At 35.9% G+C, this 24,581-nt stretch overlaps 2 protein-coding genes across 4 annotated transcripts in view; both read left to right on the top strand.

Annotated features, from left to right (window-relative positions):
• The window catches only part of LOC105233534 (matrix metalloproteinase-2), a 333,189-nt gene that overhangs the window by 295,479 nt on the left and 13,129 nt on the right, over positions 1-24,581 (top strand). For all 3 annotated transcript variants that reach the window (XM_049452101.1, XM_049452100.1, XM_049452098.1), the window contains 2 exons: positions 5,469-5,609; positions 15,236-15,378. In XM_049452101.1, coding sequence (XP_049308058.1) covers positions 5,469-5,609; positions 15,236-15,378 — 284 coding nt within the window. The remainder of the gene's footprint in view (positions 1-5,468; positions 5,610-15,235; positions 15,379-24,581) is intronic.
• The window catches only part of LOC125777361 (craniofacial development protein 2-like), a 72,692-nt gene that overhangs the window by 39,711 nt on the left and 8,400 nt on the right, over positions 1-24,581 (top strand). The gene's annotated exons all lie outside the window — the stretch shown is intronic.

Below are 24,581 nucleotides of genomic sequence, written 5' to 3'. Positions count from 1 at the left end.
TACTAAAAAACTGAATAATTGCAAGAGAACATTGTAAGCAAATGCGTCTTTAAGATTTTTATGGAATTTAATTTTATGTCATTATGCTTAGTTATTGCTTAACTATGATAACTGATTGTGTTCAATTGCCATTGCACTTTAATAGTGGCACAAATAGTTTTACCTTCGAAATTTCTATCGTATGCGTTTGTGTGGTCTGCCTTCTAGCAATTTGAGCTTCATAGTTCAGCAAAACAAATATCTACATACTATGTGGTTCATGACAATTTGTCGGAGCACTTGAACATGCGCTAGGTATGCGCGAAAGTGCTCACTGACGACCAGAAATTGCAGCGAGTGGAAGTGTGCCAAGGAAATTTGAAAATGTGTGAAAGTGATCCCAATTTTTAAATGACGTAATCAAAGGTGCAGAGTCATGGTTCTTTGAGTTTTTTTGTTTCCTTGCCTAAAAAACCGATGAAAGGCAAATATTTTAAGACGACAGAGGGGATCCAAGCAGCATGCACTTCGCCTTTCAAGACTATTCCGGAGAATACCTTCCGTGACGCCATCAATGCTTGGAAATAATGCTGGCCTGTTTTGAAAGTTTTTAAAGAATGTAACGAATGGTTCAATAAATTTGTTTAAATCCACTGAGTCCTATTACTTTCCGGACAAACCCTGTATGCTCGTCTGAACTAAAATTCATATTTCAATTGGGTTGAGACATGTTATTAATTCGTCTTTGAGCTCAAACAGTCGTGTGGAAGAATCGAAAATTTATGCGAATCACACCTTTGAATTTTTGAACTTTGTCAGCAAAATGACAAAGTAGCACTTCCCTACCGTTACAGCCATAGTTCTCTATGCGTTTACTCTGCACATCGGCCCTTCATCTTCTGACACCTATCGAAGCACAAGCCAGAGACAAGTAGGTGAGACATACAACAACAAGGCAACAATACCAATAAAACTGATAAAAAACGACTAAGGCTACGTTAAGTTTTAACGGTGTTCAGAGCTGTAACGTATGATAGCGGACGCGCAGGTGCAGCAAAGGAACATTAAAATGACAACGACGTGAAACGCTCTACTATTTAGGCTAGTTTAAAGAATTTTCGACGACGACGGGGCAGACAACGTCAGAATTCACATCGAATGTTTAATAACTATGTAGAGTTGTGTCACTTGCTGTTCTTGCAGTCGATGTCAATGAGACATAAAAGCCAATAAAAGTTTTCGGTTAAATGTGCTGAAAAAACCGAGTGTGAAGTGTCATCTGTGGGGAATATGATCCATAAAGAGCCATTTCCAGGCTGCGCGTGTGTGTGGCGAAGGAAAAGGTTAAATTCATAAAATCGAGAATAGTAGGTATGTATGTATATACATATACATAGCTACATAAAGATTCGGATGCTCGGGTAAAATGAGAAGGAAAAACTTATGCCGACAGAAACAAGGTTATTAAAAGTAATAGAAAGTTAAGAAAGTTTTGTTTGTCCAGGATAGTAGTGGGTGGCAAAAAAAGTTTAAGTGCTTCTGCGAGCTGCTTTTAAGTGCTCCGAATTGTATACTACGGGTATATGAGCTAGGACAGTCAATAACTACGTAAAGCATATCCGTTCGGCTTGCAAATGATGTCACACAAAGTTTTGTAATTTTATATTGAGTTATATGCAAAACGGTTAAATTAAAGTCAATTAACCTTTGATTTCTGAACAAAATATGTAAAGTTAGTAACTGAATATAAAGAAACATACGATTCGAACCATAATTATTGAGATAATACTTACTTATTTAACCGGATAACGTAAAGCTTCTATTGAATTGCTTCACCATAAGTAAGTGCAGATATAAGCACATTAATAAATTAAAATGTTGTGTTAGTTAAGGTCAAAAGGTCCCATTTGGACAGCTAAAAAAACGAGTGAATTGTGATTTCAAATGAAAGGACTCTCACGCTTCTGTAATTAGGTAAAAGGAAAACCTCACATCTACTTCTAATCGACAGTCAAGCTCTGATACTAACTGCATTGCTCGCGGCCAAAAGCCTATGGCTTCTTCTCTATATTCATCAATCTTCGATTTCGCGGTGGGTAGAAGATTCGATAGCGAGCAGACATATACCTGAGGATGTGGGTTAAGGTCTCCCTTATATTCTTCTCTCCACCTTGACCTCGTCCTCCACATACTATATATGGAAGCAAATGTCAGCTAGCAGTCGCGAATTTATCCTTTCGTGTTTTCTGGAGATATGGCTCTATCTGGTACTGGAACGTTTGGAGATTTCGTTAAACGTCGGTATTCATAGTTCCTTACAGAGTGAGGATTCTTCTATCCACATTCTTGCTCAGCCTGCTTGCTCTGGTAGTGCTGCAAAATTTTGGCTGCCAATCACCGATCCGATTTCAGCACCTTAGCTTCCGTCATCTAAGTAGGTCGATAATAGTCTTCTTTTTATGGCCGTAATTATAAGTTGATCTTGACAACATCTGCTTCCAACAAGATGGAGCTTCGTGCCACAGAGCGCGTGCAACAACCGAATTGTAGAGATTGTGATTTAACACCATTAGACTATTTCTTGTGAGGCCAGACTCTCTCTAAGCATTAGAAGTCAATATTGAATGTGCTATTCATAAAGTACGACTTGATTTGGTGAAAAAAGTACTCGAAAATTGGGCTCATTTATACAAAAGAGTCGTGAGGGCCATTTGAATGACTTCACTTTTATTGGAAAACCCGTTATATGCATCCTTCAAAAAATCTACTTTGTATCTTATACCCGATATATAACCATATATGGACGCTTGCACCCCACAGTAAAGTTGTCCCAAAGGATTTTATAAAATTATAATTACTGTAAATTACGAGGTTTGACAATTAAATAATGAGACTGATTTTATTGCTACGCTTGTGGTAAACCTGTGACCTTGAAATTCCCTTTCTCTTTTTCCGGCATTTAATTTCGAAAAATTTTCCAATTTACGGAATTTAGAAAAAAAAATGCGTTTTACGTCATAAATGTCACACTTTAATTATGTTTATAAAATTTTTTAATAAAAATATCAAAAATCCGGCTCGACAGACTATAGAGAAAACATTTTCGAATATTTAAAAAAAACCGCATCAAAAAATGTTAAAAACTGTATGAGTTATCATGCAGACCGTGCCGGGAAAAGTAGTTTCGAGAAAAACGCGTTTAAACTTTCACCTGTGTGTATAAAACCCTCGTCGGGCGGTCTGATTTTCTACTATAACTTTGTATCTATGGGGAATTTTTACAATCGACTTTCACAGAAATACGCCTAAAATTATAAAGAATAATAAACTATAAAAAAAAAATCGATTTTTTAAAAATTCTGGATGTATGTAACCCCTTAAACCAAATGAACAACTTTTAAAAATATGTAACTAAAGCTTGACACAAGATTTTATTAAAAAGAGTATACGTATTTTATTTATATACAAATCAATTTGCCGCTTTCTTGCCCCAGCGTTCAGTTAGGAAGTGATTCTGCAACAGTTTCACAAAGTAAACAAAATGACTGCAAGCATTAATCAACATATGAAAGTCATACAGATGCTGTGGCTAGACGAGTAGCTAGGGCATCATAAACGTGCATGAAAGGATTTTTGAATTAAACAATTATAGTAAACGCAATGAAAGTTGTCAGAGAGACTTAAACCCAAATTTATATAAATAGCGGTTTTCTAGAGATTAGCAAATCTGAAATTATATATACTTGGTCCAATTGAGTCCTTTATTTGCAAGCACTGATATATTTAACAATGGATGTGGTTTTTTGTAAATCTTAAATTTTGGCATTTGGTAGTAATTTGATTGTTAAGCAATCGAGCATAGAAGAAGTAAATAACACCAAAACACACTTATGTATCAAATTGAAGTCGGTAACTTAAATTATATATGTAAACTTGAAAACAACTGTTGAAGATGTCCAATGACAAATGCTTAGAGCTAACAGTTCTATATTTCTTATTCGCATCGCTGCAGAGGTTTTTCGATTTCAAATCGGTATAAGGCGGTTAGCAAAGTGTATACATATTTTAATTTTTTAGGTGTAGTTCAAATTTTTGGAAATTACACCAATTGTGAAAATCGCATAGTTTTTAACAATGGTGCACTTTCTCCAAATATTTATCTTACTCCCAAATATTTATGTAAGTTAACATTGTGCTTTTGTATTTTACTGCCATGTAAATGCCAGGGAAACCAGGTGAATTGTAAGCATTTGAGGATAAATGAATGGACTGTGCAAACAAGCAAACAAATGACATTACAATTGAGCACGTTCAAGAAAGAGCACTGCAGCAAGAAAAAAGAATGTAAACAGCGACAAAGAGGTAACAGTTGCAGAAGCTGATGTCAGCCGAGTAGCAAATGGCTGAGGGAGTGAATCAAACCAACCCTCTAATTACTAGTTAGCTCCACGGCTATAGAAGGGCATATACAACGGCATATATGTACGTACATATGTGTAGAAATATATGTATCTGTAATATATCTTACAAAAAAAAATAATTTAAATGTAATATACATATGTGCAACAACATATCCCTTTTCTCAATCTGGTTGATTTTTAAAACATGTTATAATACCAGTAATTTTTGCTCGGGTGCGTTGAACTAATTCATAGATTTCCCGAATAGACTATGTGATGTTTATAAGCATTGAATATAATTTTAATCTTCACAACAATCGTTTCTCCAAAAAGGTGCTGATCTTCAAGCTAATAAGCGACGTAAAGGTTAAGAAAACCACTCGTGCAACAAAATGAACCATACTCGTATTTGTGCAACCACGTCAGTTCTTGTCAGTATTGATTTGGCTAATTGTACCAATCATATTTAGTAGTCAAATGTACATACATGTACAATAACTTATGGTGTCCGTTACTTTCCAAGTAGAGTGTGATTTTGCAAACGCCCCTTAGGCTTCAGTCAAAAATAAAAATAAGGATCCGTTTATTTTTAATTTGAAACCTATATAAATCATATTTCTTTTCCTTGAGAAAATAATATTATAGTACACAATTTTCCAAACAAGAATTTTATAAATGCATTGTGTACGCTATGGTGTACTATATGAAAACGGTACATTTGATAAATATCATTAACTGCGTACAACTTCTTCTTTGTAGAGCGGAAAATATTGTATTTGAATATCACTTCTGCAAAGAGGTAGATTTACTTGCATTGGACCCATTTGCAAAAAAAAATCAGCTTGGACACCCTAATGCATATCAACCTCCTCTAAAGCACAGGATGTAATACTATGATTCTGCTACACGCTCTTTCTTAAATAGTGCTTATGTTAAATCTTTTTAAATAAAATTTAGAAACACACTTAAAATTCTGATATCGCATTGTTTTTATTTTTATGGGATTCATAGCGTTAGCTGTGAGTTTTGCTCATCATCTGATTAATAGCTCATCAAGGTTATTTTTGTATTAATTTTTTTTCTTTGCAGTTTGGTGAATTGGACGATGGAGGATGCCCCACAGATACGGCGAGCACTCACAGAAGCTCTTAGTGTGTGGGCCCACAGCTCCAAGTTGACTTTTAGGGAAGTGAGGAGCGACCAAGCCGATATCCAAGTGCTTTTTGCCCGGTAAGTTTATTAAGAGTATAATAGGAGAATATCATCTTTAATAATGTCCTTCGAATGTTGGATTCTGAGCAATTTTTGGTCGTCACTCAATTTGTGCGGAGCAAACCGTGCAACAACTTTCGTAAGCCCAAATGTTCGGTCAAAATGCGATAAATCGATGTTTTGGAAATGTTCAATTCTTTTTCCAGGAATTTCATTGATGATTTCGTCAAATTCTTGATGAATTCACGCACAGTTTCGATTTTTCGGATTTTGATTGGCCCACATGTGGATCGTTATTTATGTTCTCACGACCACTTTGAAAACGTTGAAAACACTCGTGTATTTTTCTACGGGATAGGTAATCTACGCTATGTACATTTAGGTAAAAGTTTTACCAATTTTAAAACAAATTTTAATATTGGCTCTTTGTTCGAAACTCATTTTCGCACCGATAACACAAACATACTGACACCTAATAACTTCACTTCCAATAGATGAAATGTCATGAAGCTCTTACTGGGCAATCGATAAAGATAGAAGACGCTAGATTCAGATTTTTGTTTATTTTAGAACACCTTGTACAAAACTTGTTACAAAAACGAAAACATTATAAGTAGTGACGGCGTTTTCAATAAGAACGCTACAAAAGTTTTTTTTAACACAATAACGACTTGGGATAGCAATACAATTCCTTATTCCTGTGAAAGTACATTCGATGCCAATATGTATGAACTCGATCTCTTTTGCATGGCCAACACGGACCCACTTGTAGAAATCCAGACTCTGAACCCAATTTTCGACGGTTTTCAAGCCTAAATCGACCGACTCGGGAGCACAATTGACTGGGACATTTCATGAAATCAATCGATTGTGACATTCGCTGAGTAACATGTGGCGCCGTTCTCTTGGAACCACATAGTGTCTAAGTCCATATCATCCAATTCCAAAAATATTCGGTTATCATTGAGCGGTAGCAATTCCCATTTCCAGTAACGTGCCGATCTTGATCATCACGGAAGCAGTAGGGCCCAATGACGCCGCCGTAATTATTTCGGGATGTAATGGTGTCTCATGGTGTATGTCTGAATTGCTGCCTGACCAATAACGCTCACTGACGAAGCCATTAATTCAGAAATGAGCCTCATCGCTGAAGAGATTATAACGATCATAAATTGGACGTAGTGCTCTTAAAGTTGAGGCCACTGTCTTCGAATTTCGGTGGTAAATTTGAATAACTTCGACTCGTTTATGGATCGTATATCTTTCCGTGATAAAATGGCAAACCTAAGTGAAGAGCAATATCAAAAGAGGGAAAAATATGGCGTCATTTGCTGTCCCTATCGGTCCACTTTTGTTGCGTCCTTATTGAAAACCCCGTAATGTATGTATGTTCGGAAATATATTATCATCGAAAACATGCCTTTTTTAAAACTAGATAATTTGGTCAAAGGGAAAGGTTTCAGGAAATTTTTGTTTTCAGCAATACAGATAGTACGCATGTTTCCACAAGCTACCAGACATAATATATGTAAGTGAAAAACTAATTTTATGATTTTTGCAAGCCGACATAAGCACCATGCAAGTATGTAATGAGATTAATTGCACAAGAAGAAGAACATACGTATGCATCCAGAAAACAACTCAGCTTTAATACAAATGTGTTGACATTTGGTTTAACAGAGTTGTTACATATTTATGCATGCGTGTATGTATATGTAAATGGGAAATCATAAAATGATCGAGACAAAAAGTATTTAGGCGGAATATTGAGTTTAAAGTTGTTTTCAAAAATCCGATTCACATAAATCACTTTATATGTAGATGTGTATATATTTGTGTCGCCTGCTGCCGTAAATCTCGCTAATTCCATTAAATGACATTGTATCGCTTTTGCAGCTTTCATAATGATTAAAAATCAATCAAGCAAAAACAGCTATTTTGCATGCCAAATGTATGTATGTAGGGCTCCTCAGGCCGTATGTGCGACATTTATGTCATGTGTTAATTTGGTTGAAACGCACATATGTATGTATGTATGTAATTTTTTATAATCTCCAACATGTTGTTAGAGAGAATTCCCCTAACGGTTTTTGTATCTCCTGAAACTAATTGAGATACGTACGTTATACATACATATATAAATGATCAGGATGACGAGGCAAGTTGAAATCCAAACGTTGGTCTATCCGTCCTCCCCATACATACATATATAATGGTATCTTAAAAATTACCAAGAGTATATAAATAAATCAATAACTAAATACGCCAGAGATATTAAAATTTATACCCGAGATGGGCTTTATAGAAGCCGGTATCAAAACTGGTCGATGTTCGATAACATATTTCACAATTTTCCATTTGATTCATTTTCAAGAACCAATTAATACAACGACATAAAACTTTGCACGGATAGTGCCTTTGAAGTATGTATGCCACCTTATTACCAAAAATTGTCCTAATCTAAACCAAAACTGTTCAAGCACCTAAATACCGAATTTGTGGACCCCAGTACCTAAGTTCACTGTTGACGGAAAATTGAAATTAGAGTGAATTCTTTCGTGATAATATTGTGTCTGTGTATTAAAAATTGATTGAATCAGGTCAATACTTCCATAGCCATATACATATCTTATATAAGATGAAAGAGCGAAATTGAAATTGTTCGAAAATTTTACCCAGTACCGATATAATAATATCAGGACTGCATATCCAGCTGACTTTTATCCAAAAGATTGGTGATTTAGAGCATGATGAAATCTTGGAATCATTTAATTAGTCTGTAGGATCTTATTTGTACGTAGTATTGACAAAATTAGATAAAATCGAGTCAATATTACTCCCAACTTCCATATAACAAGGTTTTCAATAGGGACGCTACAAAAGTGGTCCGATAGGGACAGCAAACGACGCCATATTTTTCCGCTCTTTTGACATTGCTGTTCACTTAGGTTTGCATTTCGTCATGGAAAGATATGCGATTCAAAAATGAGTCGAAATTATTAAAATTAACTACCGAAATTCAGAGTCAGTGGACTCATCTTTAAGAGCTGGAAAAATTCGAATTCCCAGGCACATATGATATCGTTGTGGCGAATTTTGGACAACATCTTTACAAATTCAAATTGACGCAACAACTGAAACCGCTTGATGACCACCAGAATTGTAGTATATAAAGATGCGTTTTTGGTCAGGCACCATCCACACATACTCTATGGGTCACCATTGCATCCCGAAATAATTTCCGTTTGTTGCGGCGATGTCATTTGGCCGTACTTCTTCCGTGATGATCAAGACCGGCACGTTACTGTGAATGAGAATCGCTGCCGCTCAATGATAACCGAATATTTTTGGCCTGAATCGGATGATATGGACTTAGACAATATGTAGTTCCAAGAGAACGGCACTACAAGCCAAACAGCGAATATCACAATCCATTTACTGAAAACCAAGTTTGGTGAACGTCTTATCTAAAGTAAATGGCCCAGTCAATTGTGCACCTCAGTCGTGCGAATTAACGCCGTTAGACTATTTCCTGTGGGGCTACGTCAAGTCTATGGTCTATGCCAACAAGTTAGCAACGATTGATGAACTTCGTACGAATATCGAACGTGAAATAGCAGCAGTATCGGCCGATTTATGCTTGAAAACCGTCAGAAATTGAGTTCAGACGGAAAAAATGGTTTAAATATTTTAAACATTGTTCTTAAATCAAAAAAACAAAACAATACAAAAAAAATTGTTGATTTTGACGTTATGGATTAAAACACTTATGACAAATTGTTACTTTGGACTATCGGCACAACCATATATTGTTGAATCATGGTATGATTCAAAGAGTATTAAACAAAGGGAGATACGAGGTTTGACAATTAAGTAATGAGACTGATTTTATTGCCGCACTTTTGGTAAACCTGTGACCCTCCCCTCCATTGATATATGTACCATCGCTCTAGCTTGTTTAGTTCGCCTGCTACGTCAAGTTGAGTAGACGTGTGTTTGTAGTGCTCGTTACGAAGCATGGAAAACGCGCTGAAATCGGTATATAGCTGCCCAAGGGGACGAATTTGAAGGGGATGGCAGAGTTGTAGAATAATTTTCAAATATATGTACGGTTTTTATGGAACCAGTCTCATTACTTAATTGTCATACCTCGTAGTATTTGACTTACGCTTATTTGACAATAAATTATTAAACAATTCTTATATTTGTTTATATCAACCCGTCTATGTTTTTTTTTCTTAAGCAACATGACGGCTTTTGCTGTTCATACATGAATTTATATGATAAATAGAAGAGTAATAGAAATAGAATACAGCTGTTAAAATATTCCCGAAAATAAGTTTGTCTTGAGGCCGTATCAATGGTAAAAACGTTACCTTCTTGTCTTCTTCAAGATTGAGGAGTAATTTTAATGAAGATTGTTCTTTTAAGAGGAGATTCTTTTATTATCTTCACCTTAAAATGTAGCATACATATTCTCAACGACAAACTCAGTTGCCCACAACATACTTTTCCCATTCGTCTCGTTGCAATTTGTCGGTTGGAGCACAAAAGTTAGTAAATTGCTTCCATTAGTAGTTTTGCACAAACAAAACAGCAGGTATTCGGCATTTTTATATTTATTAATTTTTTTTTCGTTTGAAATTTGTTTACTTTCGAATTTGAAAATTTTAATTTTTTGATAAATATAAGAGTTAAATCTTTGACCTGACTCATTTCACTTTGTTGTATATACTTCGGTATGATTACGCCTTCGATGTAATTTTTGTTTTTCTACCAAAGTAAATTTTTTCAAAATCCGTAATAAAAGTATACTTTTAAAGTTAAATAAAAGTTTTAACTATTGTTGGTGACATTTGAAAAGCATATGTGTATGCTCAAATATGTAACGGGTGATTTTTTGAGGTTAGGATTTTCATGCATTAGTATTTGACAGATCACGTGGGATTTCAGACATGGTGTCAAAGAGAAAGATGCTCAGTATGCTTTGACATTTCATCATGAATAGACTTACTAACGAGCAACGCTTGCAAATCATTGAATTTTATTACCAAAATCAGTGTTCGGTTCGAAATGTGAAAATCCGCTTTTTTATCGACAAATTTTGTTCAGCGATGAGGCTCATTTCTGGTTGAATGGCTACGTAAATAAGCAAAATTGCCGCATTTGGGGTGAAGAGCAACCAGAAGCCGTTCAAGAACTGCCCATGCATCCCGAAAAATGCACTGTTTGGTGTGGTTTGTACGCTGGTGGAATCATTGGACCGTATTTTTTCAAAGATGCTGTTGGACGCAACGTTACGGTGAATGGCGATCGCTATCGTTCGATGCTAACAAACTTTTTGTTGCCAAAAATGGAAGAACTGAACTTGGTTGACATGTGGTTTCAACAAGATGGCGCTACATGCCACACAGCTCGCGATTCTATGGCCATTTTGAGGGAAAACTTCGGACAACAATTCATCTCAAGAAATGGACCCGTAAGTTGGCCACCAAGATCATGCGATTTAACGCCTTTAGACTATTTTTTGTGGGGCTACGTCAAGTCTAAAGTCTACAGAAATAAGCCAGCAACTATTCCAGCTTTGGAAGACAACATTTCCGAAGAAATTCGGGCTATTCCGGCCGAAATGCTCGAAAAAGTTGCCCAAAATTGGACTTTCCGAATGAACCACCTAAGACGCAGCCGCGGTCAACATTTAAATGAAATTATCTTCAAAAAGTAAATGTCATGAACCAATCTAACGTTTCAAATAAAGAACCGATGAGATTTTGCAAATTTTATGCGTTTTTTTTTTTAAAAAAGTTATCAAGCTCTTAAAAAATCACCCTTTATAATACATATCCTTAAAGAAAGTATATCGTCACCTGAAATGCAAAATAACGTAACAACATTTTCGGAAATGTAAAGTGGCATGAATGAAACACGCAATAAAATGGAACATGAGTGAAAAAAAAATTTAATATTGGTTAAAACTGGTTTATATCTGAGTGCAGAACCTGAAAATGTTGAACATATGTAATATTATCTTTGTAATTTGAAGTGGTGAAGCGTAATCAATAAGACACTCAATTTCGAATTTTTTGATGATACGTTATTTTGCATTTCAGGTGACGATATATAGGGCTTCAGCTTTTTTTCATAATGAACTTTATTGAACCAAATATGTACCATTTGGATCGACCACATTTTTCAATTTTTCCGCTAGAGGCATTATTCCATCAGTGCAAAACTTTCCTGACAAGTAATTTTCACAGGCTTCTCTTGAAGCTAACTTTTTACTCCATTAAGATGCGAAACAAATGATGCAAGGTCAGGGCTATAAGGTGGATGTAACAAAACTTTCCAGCCAAGCTCTCCCAGTTTTTGCCGAGTCATCAAAATGTGTGTGGTCCAGCGTTGTCCTGATGGAAGACGAAGCTCTTTCTGTTGATCAGACCTGGCCGTTTTTTCGATTGCTTGCTTCAATCTCTTCACGTCCTGACAGTATAATGTAGAGTCCATCGTTCGACCAGGCTGAGCAGCTCATAGTGGATGATTCTCTTCCAAACCCACCAAGCACTCAATAATTTTTCGAAGCGTCAACCCTGGCTTGGCGACTATTTGTTGAGCTTCACTAGCTTGACCATGATCTTTTTCGCACGTTATTGTCGTAATTGGTCCACTTTCCGTCTTCTGCTACCATTCACTTCAGAAATAGTTTGATTTCATTTCGTTTCAGCAAAGAATTGCAGATGTTAATTCGGCCCATTAAATTTTTCACAGACAATACATATGGTACCCAAACATCGAGCTTCTTTTTGTAGCCAGCCTTTTTCAAATTGTTAATAACCGTTTGATGATGAATGTTAAGTTCGTTAGCGATATCATGACTGCTTTTGTAACGGTCCTGGTCAATCTTTCCATAATTTCGTCGACTTTTTCAAAGATAGGTCGACCAAAGCGAGGTGCATCTTTCACATCGAAATTTCCAGAACGGAAGCGAGCGAACTACTGTTGTGCTACACGATACAGCATCTCTTCTCCGTAAACTTTACAAACTTCATTGGTGGCTTTTTTGCTTTGCGTTTTTTGCACTTAAAATTGCACTTTAAAAAAACCTTACAAAATTGTTTTATGTAAATTTTATTTTTATAATATGTATATAAAAGAGACAAAAAACTTAAAAGAGTACGTATTCATAGTACAAAAGGTTTCTCTTGATGTAAAAAAGAAAAATAAACTTAAAAAAGTACTTATTCATAGTACCACAGATTTTTCTTGTGAATTTAAAAATGAAATAGAAATATTTTAATTTTTTGACTTATTGTTTGAATAAATCACAAGCATTTGCATTAAATTACTTAACAAAAAACTTTGACGATTGTCGCGAAAAATAAATTTATACATCGAAAACGATCTTTCTACTTCAACTGAAGTCAGGGGTGCGAATCTAAAAGCGCAAATTTCTGCAATGTCGTAATTTAACGTAGCATCAATCTTCTCTCCAGAAATTTGATTCGATATTTCTTTTATTATTGGAAAACCTCTGTTTTTTGTTAAAATCGAATTAAATTTTCGTACTATAATATCGTTACCACTTTGTTGAAGTAATTCTTTCGCGGCTTTCGCCATATACGGCGCAGCGTCTGTAAGAAATAAAAGAATACGAGTTTTGTCAAATTTTGGGTCCAACAATTTAATTGCATCGTCAAAACTTCTTGCAATAGCAGCGTGATCGGGTTTCTCTAACTCTGATACATGCACCAAAAAAATGTTTTTTGACCTCTTCGGGATCCGAATCCAATATGCCACAGACGACGTTAGCAATATATCTCCCAGACGAGTCGGTTGTCTCGTCAATCGATATCCACAAATATTTGTTTTTTATTTGCATTCTTATGGTTTCAAGACTTTCGTTGTAAATTTCACCAACTATTCTACGCATGGAGGTTTCAGCAGGAATAGTTAAATCTACATATTTTCCAAAAAAACTTGTTAGGTTTTCATTCCTTAATTTATAAAGTGGAATGTCCGATGCAACTAATGCTTTGCATAAATCTTGGGCGAACTGATTTTGATTGGAACTTGTGGTGCTGCGTACTTGTCGATGATTTTTTTTCCGCTTCACTATGTGCCAAACTTGCAACATGCCATTGCAAAGAGTATAATCTTTCTGACGACACAGACTTGTTGCAAGCTTTGCAAAATAATACGACGCCATCAGTTAGGATATTTCGCGACATAAGAAGCTAATTTGTCCGTTTTTCGCTGTTTTGCTTTCGGCATTATCTAAATTATAGAATAAAATAAATAAATCACTTTGTTTAATTGAAATTGAATAAATTTACCTCACTCGATTCTGCAACTAAAATTAGCTACATGCCCGGCCACGCTATATAATTTTATGTTAGATATGGTAAACTTCAAAACATCTGTTCACAGAGATGTGACATATGATAATTTGTGCGTCGATAATTTTTCAAATGTAATCAAAATTATGAAAATGGCTACTTGAAATTGCATTTTTGCATAAAATTGCATTTATTGTTCAAATAGCTTCATAAAATTGTATTTATTTGCAAAATTGACACTAAAAAGTCATTTTTGCAAAATATTGCATTTAATTCTAAAATTGCAACAACAAGTTTAGTTTAAATTAAAGAGAAATTTACAAAACGTATTTCTAATTAACCGGCATTAGAATTGCGATCACAACAAACAACTTGCAAATGCAATTTTTGGGTTGCCCTAATTATCACTCACTTTTTCAAATTCCCTGAAATTATTTTTTTTTGGGTAAATGAAGCTTAAAACTCACCACTATATGGTATGACACAATGTGATTGATAGCACTGCTTAATTATCAATTTACTTTAACAATATAACATGGTTAAAATTTTAACTAATTTTGGGTTTCTCAAAAGTGAAAAGTAATTCTTAGTATATGCTAACTTAAGCTTATTAAAAGAATAACGGGGAGTGCTTTGTGATATATTTTTCATATATCGAGCATATCCCCTATTTTCTTAAAAATACACGAATTTTTGGTTCATTATTACATATTCTCTACAACTTTTAAGACGAAGAATTATTTTTCACCTTTCAGTTTTTTGTGCTTTAAAAGCGTATTTTTTAGCTTTTAAACTATATATTTTTAATAATAAGTATAATATGTCCTTTCAAATGCCATTAGTTATATAACTACAAGTTTTAAGATGATCGGTTAAGTAGTTTTGACGAGAAAGGCGTAACAAAGGTACTTCCATTCACATTTATAATATTAGTATGGAAGTATAGATCTAGCTAAGCAGATATGTTAATCTCAAACCCTCCATTCCTTTAATATACATATGTATGAGCATAGTTAAGTAATCACATTCAAATATATATAAAATATGGTTAGCTCTTCAAGAAATCGATTTATTTATTAGAAATTACACATTCAATTTATTAACACAAGGCATTCTAGAGCTGGACACAAATAAAGGCTCTTCAGTTTAACGACAAATGGCATTTAATGCATTATTGTACCAAGAAAAAATATTTTTTTTTAATAAAAGAAGTCTTCTGCTTATGGAATTCAAAAACTTCAACTTTTTTAACACCATGTTGTCTAATGACCTATAAAAATTTTGATCTAAGACTTTTATTTCCTTTTTTAGCGGAGACCATGGTGATGGTTACAAATTCGATGGGCCTGGTATGGTGCTTGCTCATGCTTTTTACCCTGGAGTGGGGCGCGGCGGCGATGCACATTTTGACGCCGATGAGAAATGGCATTTCACTAGAGGTGAAAGAGGCGATTGTAAGTACTTCCAGAAGAAATATACATATACATATGTACATACAATATATTGACATGTACATAGTTAATAAATGAGAGAATTTAAATCGTATATAACTTTGAATGGTTACAAATCAATTAGCATATCGCAAATTCAAATGCAAAATAATTATTCCGAATTGATAGTGTTTTCATTGCTTAAGCTTGAAAAATGTGCTGAAGAATACTTTAATGCACTCATTCGTACATAATATTAATAAGCGAATACTAATGAAAATAGGTAGAGTAAATGTACCAGTGAACGGACACTTACCTTTTTTTCTATTTTATAAGTTAGACCAGTATATGGCAGGCATTCAATGATGTGGAAACATTTAAAAGCAATTCAGGAGCAAGAATGGTAGAGAATCATACTTGATTCAGGTCTATTAACTTTTTTAAGGACAACCAAATATATCAGTTTTTATAAACAATGCTAATTTTTTTTATAAAATAATTTTTTTTGAAATAAGGAGAATTTCTCTAGTAACCGTACACTTTTGGAAGTAGTAGGTAGGTAAGGAGCAGTGCAGCCTGTCATATTTCGAGCTCAATTGGCACTCACTGTTCCATTTTCTTGCACTAGCCGTAGACCTTTTTGTTATTGCTATCACCATTTTGTGGTTTCGATGAATCTACTTATGTCTATATGCTTTTAATGGACATTCACTCAAGGTTTGGTGCTTGATGGATTCCAAGTGTTCTGTGTCGAATCTTCGGTAGGGTTGGGCATTCACAGAGAAAGTGGAAAATTGTGTTCTTATTCCCGACTAATTCGCAGTCTCGGCAGATGTTGTTGTAAGGCACACCCATTTTGGAGGCATGTTCTCCAAATGGCCAATGCCCTGTTATGGTAGCAGTGAGTCTGTAGATATTTTTCCTGGACCTATTTAATAAGTCGTTAATTCTTTTGTTGTCATATGTTGGTCATGCCTGTTTAGTTAACATATATTGCATTTTGTTATAATTTTCCATGTGTTATTTGCTAATTGGTGAAATTGTATTTTGAGCTCTCTCCTGATCGATCCTAGTAGGCTTGGTATTAACTCTGCCTCGTGTAGGAAAGCTCCTTCCTTTGCCAACTAGTATATTTTTTCCTTGCCGAAAATCTTCCTGTGGCCGGCAACCCAGATCAAGTCTGGGTGGAGCTTGTCTTCCAGTGCACTCAGGGCCTTCTTACAATTAACCTGTATATTGTTGCTTTATGCATCCTCTCGTAGTTATCCAATAGAGCTTCACAGGCCTTCTCTATGCCTTGTACTTCCTCTTGGAAAATGCTAGCCGAGTTCGGTAGAAATGTCGAGATCGACGGAATATACTCCCGTGCCTACTCCGCAGTCCATTTTGGACCCACTCGGTATAGACTGAGATGGTATCTTCCTCCCCTATTATGCCCCTTCTCCATTCTCGTCTAGAGGGTATCCTCACCTTGAAGTGTCTACTGAAAGCCAGCATTGGGAGAATGTAGTCTGATTTATTGACACAAGGTTAGTTTAGGATATCATTATATAGTTCTTCAGATTCCAACCACCCATTTCTTTTATTCTTATTGGACAGAATTCTGATATTTTGTGAATACGTACATATATAGATGTTTATGGGTAATTGATGCAGGATCACTTTAAGCGCGTCAGTCGGACATGACTTGATTGCACCAGTAACACCTGCACATGCTGCTCTTTGTATTCCATTTAATTTTCTGATGCTGTATTGTTTCTTTACGGCCACTATACCAGTGCTCCATATGTAAGTATAGGTCTAATGACAGCCGTATACATCCACATGATTATACTAGGTTTTAGGCCCCAATTCCTGCTAACGATTCTTTTGCAAGTAAAGTAGGTTATATAGACTTTTTTATTCTTTTTTTCTATATTTATTTTCTAGTTCAATTTCTATACCTCCAAGTATTTAGCTGTGGGAGAAAATGTTGTACCGTTTAGTACGGGAAGTTGAAACTGGGAAATTTTGGTTTTGCTTGTCAATAGCATCAGTTCTGTTTTATTACGCTTAACACATAATCCATTGTTGTTAGCCAATAGGTTCAACCTGCGTAGTGTTATTTTTATAATTTCACTGACTCTTGAAAGAAACATTGTCTGATACCAACAACACTACGTTTATCGTTTACATATGCTACTGCTTTCACCCCATCCACTGTTGGAGTTGGAGTAGTATTTCGTTCAGCGCTATAACCCATAGAAGTGGACACAGAACCCCTCCTTGAAGAGCCCCTCTACTTACGAAACTATTTTGTGTTGCAGCGCCGTTTGATGCTATAATGTTCCTATGCTTAAGCTTCGATTGTATCCATCTACACACTGTGTCGTCTACGCCGCCTTGTGTTAGAAAATTAGTGATCGTGCTTATTAAAGACTCCCTTTTGTATCAAGAAATGCAGCCATGGTGTATTGTTTGTAATATAGTGATTTTTCAATTACACTTATCACATCGTGAAGGACAGTTTCGGTTGATCGGCCCTTTATGTATGCATGTTGGGAGTTCGATAACGTATCCGCCATGGTTGTTCTTATATTATATGTAGTTTATTATTGTCCATTAGCTTTTCAGTACGTTCAGCATAAAGGATGGCTTATAGGTCTAAGATCCTTAGCGTTATCGTGTGTTCTTCTGCCTAGTTTTGGTAGGAACACCACTTTAATTCTTTTCCAACTTCTTGGGATATAAGACAGTTGAACGTTCGCTTTGTATATATTTTCAAGTCTTTGAACTATTGGTTCTTGCAGCTTTTGCAGCATTATGGGCACTATCCCGTCTGGATCTGCCGCTTTAAATGGTGAGAAACTATTTATGACGTATTTAATTTTCTTTTTGTCTGCTATCAGGCCTAAATAGTCAGCTGGGTTTGCCTGTGGTTCTACTTGAACCTCTGTTGTCGCCGTTTGCTGACTCCCAGGGAAATACGTTCTAATAAGTACTGCTAGTGATTCTTCTGCAGAGGAGGTCCAAGCATTTCCTTTCTCCTTTATGTAAGCAATATTTGTGTGTTCTTTGGATAGCATTTTTCTCAGCTTAGCGGATTCTATGCAACTTTCTATCGATGTGCAGAAAGATTTCCATACCTCAGTTTTGGCTTTCCTGACTGCTTTTTAGTACTTTTTCATAAAATCTTCATAGGGTTGTCAGATTTTGGTTCTGAAACTCTCATTAAAAACCAAGGAAGAGACTTTCTCTTTTTCAGAACTTTTAGCGGAGTTAGTTTATTAAATGTTGTTGTTAAGATATTTTCTATCTTCTCTACCTCAATATCAAGTTCCTCCTTTTTCAAGGCCCTTTGTTACTTTCTAGTAAATTTTTCCCATGCTGTTCTTCTAGAATTTCGATATTTGAGAGGAGTACCGAACTTCTCGCGAATGCTGAAGAGTATCCAGGAGTGATCCGACACCCTCCATTCATCCACAACGAGACTATCTATGTCTGTTGATATCATGAGGTTCAGCACTTCCTCCCAACCCGGAAACATTTCAGAGCTTGGAAAAATAAAAGTCGGCCTATCGCCCTTGTTGCATATATGTATATACTTAAATTGCTATTTAAAATATATTGCAAGAGTGACTCACCTCTGGTGTTTGCCTTGCGTTGGCATCACACTCTATTAGGATATCATCCTTTTTGTTGTCCTCGATTAGTCTTCTCGGTGATGCTGGTGGTATGTCCATATCATGAGCCATGAAGGCTGTGATCAAGAATTAATGGTTTTTTGAGGCGCTTAATTTCCTGCTCATCAATTGTCTTGCCGGCTACCTAATCTTTGGAAATCTTTCCAAGTATAAAGACAGTCATCAGGTACCGGTTTCTTTCTCTGGTTGTCTCCCTTAGCTACCAGTTCACTTTGGTTTCCGTTATTGGAACCCGATATATCGTAGCTGTTGCCGTGGTCATAGCGGTTGTCGTCAAGTTTGTTGTTGTTGTAGTTGTTATTGTTTTGGTTTCTCTCTACATGTTTGGTCCCACGAGTAGGCCGGAAAGGGTTGGTCACTCGTCCGCATAAGTAGAGAAGGCGTTTAATACCTCCCACCTCGCCGGGCGATCAGGTATTCGTTACCACCCGCTGACCATTCAGCCATCGGCACGGGTACCTCAACACCTTGGCTTAGGGTATTGTTGGTGCGGGTATCCTCATACTTCCACAATTTGCGAGAAAGGCGTAAAACCGAGGGTTTATTCATTTATATCACCATTGTGCGAATTATGAGGTGTCCCTCTTGGTTCGTAAGAATAGAGTGCGAGTATACATAAAAAAAAAATGAATTCAATAATTATTTGTTATGATATGCTACAGAAGTTAAATAATGTATACATACTTGTAAATATTTTAAAATACCACAAGTTTTCTAAAATCTATAATATAAAAATGATCACAAAATGTGTTGCTAAGCGCATATCTCAACAACGCTTGGACCAATTTGGCCAATTCTTTTCTTTTGTTAATGTTCGTTGAAGTTCAAAGATGGTTTTTACGGTTTTTATGGATGGTTTTTCATTGCTTTGATTTGTAAATTATTTGAATCGTTCCGTTTCGGTCGCTTGCTTTTTGATTCTGGCTATTCAAAAGAAAAATTATTGAAAATTATTCAGTGAAACTTTATGTGTGTTTCACACAAAGTGATCAATTACAGATTGAAATTTGTCACGAAGCCACGAAGAGGTCGCGCTAATATCGGTCGACGTTCCTTTTGCCATTAACGTATGGCAGCCCAAGAAACATGAACAAGTACTCCCAGGATACGATGACTTACGAGTGCGTCTCGCAGTTCATTTGAAGAATGGCCAAAGAGTGTATTTCAACCCAGGGAATACATTACAGCCAGTGGAAACATCGCCAGCAACAAAATTGCTTTGAGTTCCAACGATTTACCGTTTCAGTTCGAACGTATTCAGTTTCCAGTGAAAATTGCATTTGCGATGACAATCAACACGCCACAAGGATAGTCGCTAGAAGTATGTGGCATAAATCATGAAATGCTATAACTCTTCCCGTTTTTTTGACATGATTGTTATTCAACATGAGGGATGGTTCGTCTAAAATTCTTCGTTTTTAGTAAATGACGCAGCTCAGAAAACCACTTTCTAATTAATTCCTCGCTGACTGCAGCTCTATCCTTATTAATGGATTCAGCTTCTCTCAATGACAAGCCAAGATTAAGTTTTGAGAAGAACGGAATCAACTTCTGCCCGAATTTCCACTTTCTACCACTGCCTTTGATTATTTTCTGGACCGTGTCCAGAAGATCGTCCTTTTTAATAGAAATCCTCAGGAAAGGAAAACTCAGTTTTTTTTCCTTTGAGACGATCTTGAATGGTGAACTTAAGAATTACTTAAGTACTGAATGCTTTTCGGAGGCTAACGCACTATTTCGGGTATATACTTCTTCTATAGTTTAGTTGTCTCGACTAAGCGACCCTTTTTTTATGCCAGTTTTTTCATTACTCATTAAAATTAAATTTTACTAACACACTGTTTCGCACACAATCTTATAACACTTATCTGCAAAAATATATACATATGTAGGTGCATATATGTATATCATTAACAAAAAACCATTTACACACTTTGCGATATGTGCACCAACTAAAACTTTTTTAATAAAGTCGGTCACGCAATTATCAGAAAATTATACTTATCATACTGTTAAAAATCTATGGCTACTTCGATTGAATTTTCTCTAGCCAAGCCTACTTTAACGGTTTTCTTAGTTTAAACGCAAACTGGGATCACTGGGAGATATCCGGTCAGTGGGCTGATACCAAAAGAACGGTTGTGCCGCTGCAACCCTTCGTACATGGAAAGCGATGATAATGATCGAGTTAGCTGCCACTTTAAAGGACCGGGTTAGACCAATCATTTATTAAAGGTCGGGTATGCGAAAGATCCAATACGGATGACGTAATTTTGACAACTAGCCATATTATTTTTTTTTTTTTTGTCAGTGTGTTCAGTTCAGTTTGTCAATTCATCACGTTTCACTTTGATACAAGACTTGGAAATTATCAAAAATTTCACGCAAATTCAAAAACTTATCGTTTGGGACGGATTATGGTATGGCAGCATCGTCGGGGTTTATTTCTTTCGAAATGAGGCAGGAAATGTTGTTGTACTATGGTGCTGACTGACTTTTTCTCGGATTTCTTAATGAAATCGACACCAGCAACTCTCAAGGGGCTCGAAGACTTTGAGTTTTTTATTTTATCTTGAAATTATGCCGTTCTTTTTGGTAGACCCTTTACATACTATGTATAGAGTAATAATTATCTCAATAATGGTTCCATTATGACCACATTCAAACACAGATCACTACCCAATTTATTTTAATACTCGATTTAAAGCGATACGATTTAAATAATTATATACCAAATTTGCCATTTGATTTATTAACCGAAGTAGCATTTCATGAAATAAGGATCCTAAGTTATGCGCATCGACCCTACAGAATACATAAAGATTAATAAAGTAATTTGCAAACGAATTATAATTTTTATAAGCTTAATTTAGACAAAGTTCACGACATTAAACTTTGCGATATCGATGTCTACTATCGCCTTTTTCACATTTTGTTCTTTTATTCTTGTGTCTAGAAGACACTTATGTATAAACTGGATACAATGTCATCATGTGATGTAAGGAAACCAGATACTTTATTATAACCGTCATTTCCGTTGCCAACATAACGGCTTCTTATGCGAAATATCATCAACAATGCTGATGGCAAAGGCAGCCATGTATGGAAGTATGATTACGCATTCCACCACGCAGCCATTCATTTTGGCGAGTTCAACACAAAAATACTTGCGACTCCACATAATTTAGCTGCTGCAGCTAGCTAGTGGTGCATCCGTAGCCGTAGAAAGCTCGTAAAATGTTGTAGCTTGTGGCATCTTGGTGTTAGTTATGACAATTTTATTGGCATTAATAAAATGTCAAATGTTGCACAATGAACGGCGCGATTCGTTTTCATTTCGTTGCATTACATACTCGTATAGCTCAGCGCATCAATGCAACATCCTCGGGCGGAAGAGCTTATGCCATAGTCTTTCAAAAGCGAGGATAATGTCACCCACTGCTGTGGCTCTATCTGAAAATCACTTGAGCCAACCAAATGCGAATGCGACTGGGATTTCGTTCACTTGGAGAAAATAATTTTCTTTTGCTGAGCACGCATTTCTTAAGAAACGATGACGCCATTATAACTACACATAGTCGTCTACCGCATATGTATACATACATATGTACATATGTATGAACATCTATAATACCCAAATACATAATTGGCAGAGGCTGGGTAGAAAGAAGCTTAACGGGTCTTTAAAAATTGGAATTCGTGACTAATGTCATGCATTCTATAAATATTGGCATGAATGTTAACAAATGGATTTAATCGGATAACAATTGTAAATTTAAGATAATTAATTAAAGGAACTAATAAGCGGCTTATAGCATATATATTAGGGATGCCTCAATCATAACAATTATCTAGATGTTCGCGGGAGGCTTAACTTATGTGAAATATCAGTTGTATAATACGAGGGCTGTCCGATAAATAACCGACCTCAACGTGAAGCTAGCGGCACATCTGAAAAAAAAGTTTCTACTTCAAATTGTGCATATTATAATAGCTACTCGCCAAAATTTCAGAAATTTATCTTGCGCAATTATCTGTTGACAGTCGTTTTTGTGAGTCTATTTCGGTGATTTCCCCAAAATGGAAAAAATTGAATATCGAGCTGTAATTAAATTTTTATTTTTGAAAGACAATACGCCTTCACAAATCAAAGATGAGTTGGACTCTGTGTATGGTGACTCTACACCATCGTTTACCACCGTAAAATTTTGGGCAGCTGAATTTAAACGTGGTCGCAGGAGCTTGGAAGATGATGAACGTCCTGGGCGTCCAAAAAATGTAACCACTAACGATAACATCGCTAAAGTTCATCAATTGGTACTAGACGACCGCCGGATTAAATTTAGGGAAATAGCTGAGATTATGAAGATGTCAAAAGAAACTGTTTGTCACATATTAAACCAAGATTTGGGTATGAGAAAGCTGTCCGCGCGTTGGGTGCCGCGTTTACTTACGCTAGACCACAATCTTGAAAAAGGAAAAACTATAACAGGAGCATACTACGCATCATTATTGGACAAGCTAAAGGAAGAAATTTCGAGAAATCGGCCACATTTGCAAAAAAAGAAAGTCTTGTTCCACCAAGACAACGCACCATCTCACACCTCAACAGTCGCCATGGCGAAAATCCACGAATTGCGGTTCGAGCTGCTTGACCATCCACCTTATTCACCGGATCTAGCACCAAGCGACTTTTTTTTGTTTCCTCAACTTAAAACTGCGCTCGGCGGACAGAGATTTTCATCAAATGAGGAGGCAATCTCTTTCGTGAACTCGTATTTTGCAGACAAAGACGCCAAGTACTATTTGGAAGGGCTGCAGAGATGGGAGTATCGCTGGGAGAAGTGTGTGGAAAAAAAAATTTGAAAAACTCGCGTGCATCATGGTTAGGTCGGTTATTTATCGGACAGCCCTCGTTTATTAACTAACACGTTGCCGGCTGCGTAACCATGGGTACTTTTCACAATTTTAAGTTGCGTATCGTTAATGACCTCGGTATACATACTTGAAAACAGCTCTGATGTCCAGAAATACTTTTCAAAATTCAGTAAACCAGACAAAACTATTGCAACTTTTAGTAATCTAAGTATATAAATATGTAAATCTAACAAAAATATCAATTTTATGTACTTTTCGTATTTTTTTACACATTTCATAAGCAAATTCATTTTGATGTTAACCATTAAAAACATCTGTTTGTTTGAGCGGTAAAGAAAATCGGTAAACCTGTTTTGGCAATACTTTAAATGCAATTATCTGGTATACACTGTATTTTTTGGTTTACAAGATTTACAAGCTGTAGTAGTCAAATATTGGCTAAAGATCAATAGTTCTCCGGAACAGGCTATATGTCAAAAAACCACATAATATTTAATTTTCAGTAAATTATTGCTAAACTCAAAAAGGGTGGTAAATTTGGTAAGGTTGAATGCCAGGTTAAAGAAAAATTGCTCGAAGCATCAAGAAAGACTCTAAAATATAGGATGTCGCTCATGCTAAGGAGTTAGATAATATTCCAAACCCACACTCAAACTGTCCGAAACT

This window comes from Bactrocera dorsalis, chromosome 3 (assembly GCF_023373825.1).
Source record: "Bactrocera dorsalis isolate Fly_Bdor chromosome 3, ASM2337382v1, whole genome shotgun sequence".
NCBI classification, from domain to species: domain Eukaryota; kingdom Metazoa; phylum Arthropoda; class Insecta; order Diptera; family Tephritidae; genus Bactrocera; species Bactrocera dorsalis.
The sequence above is the reverse complement of the archived record's forward strand: the minus strand, read 5'-3'. Positions and strand labels throughout refer to the sequence as shown.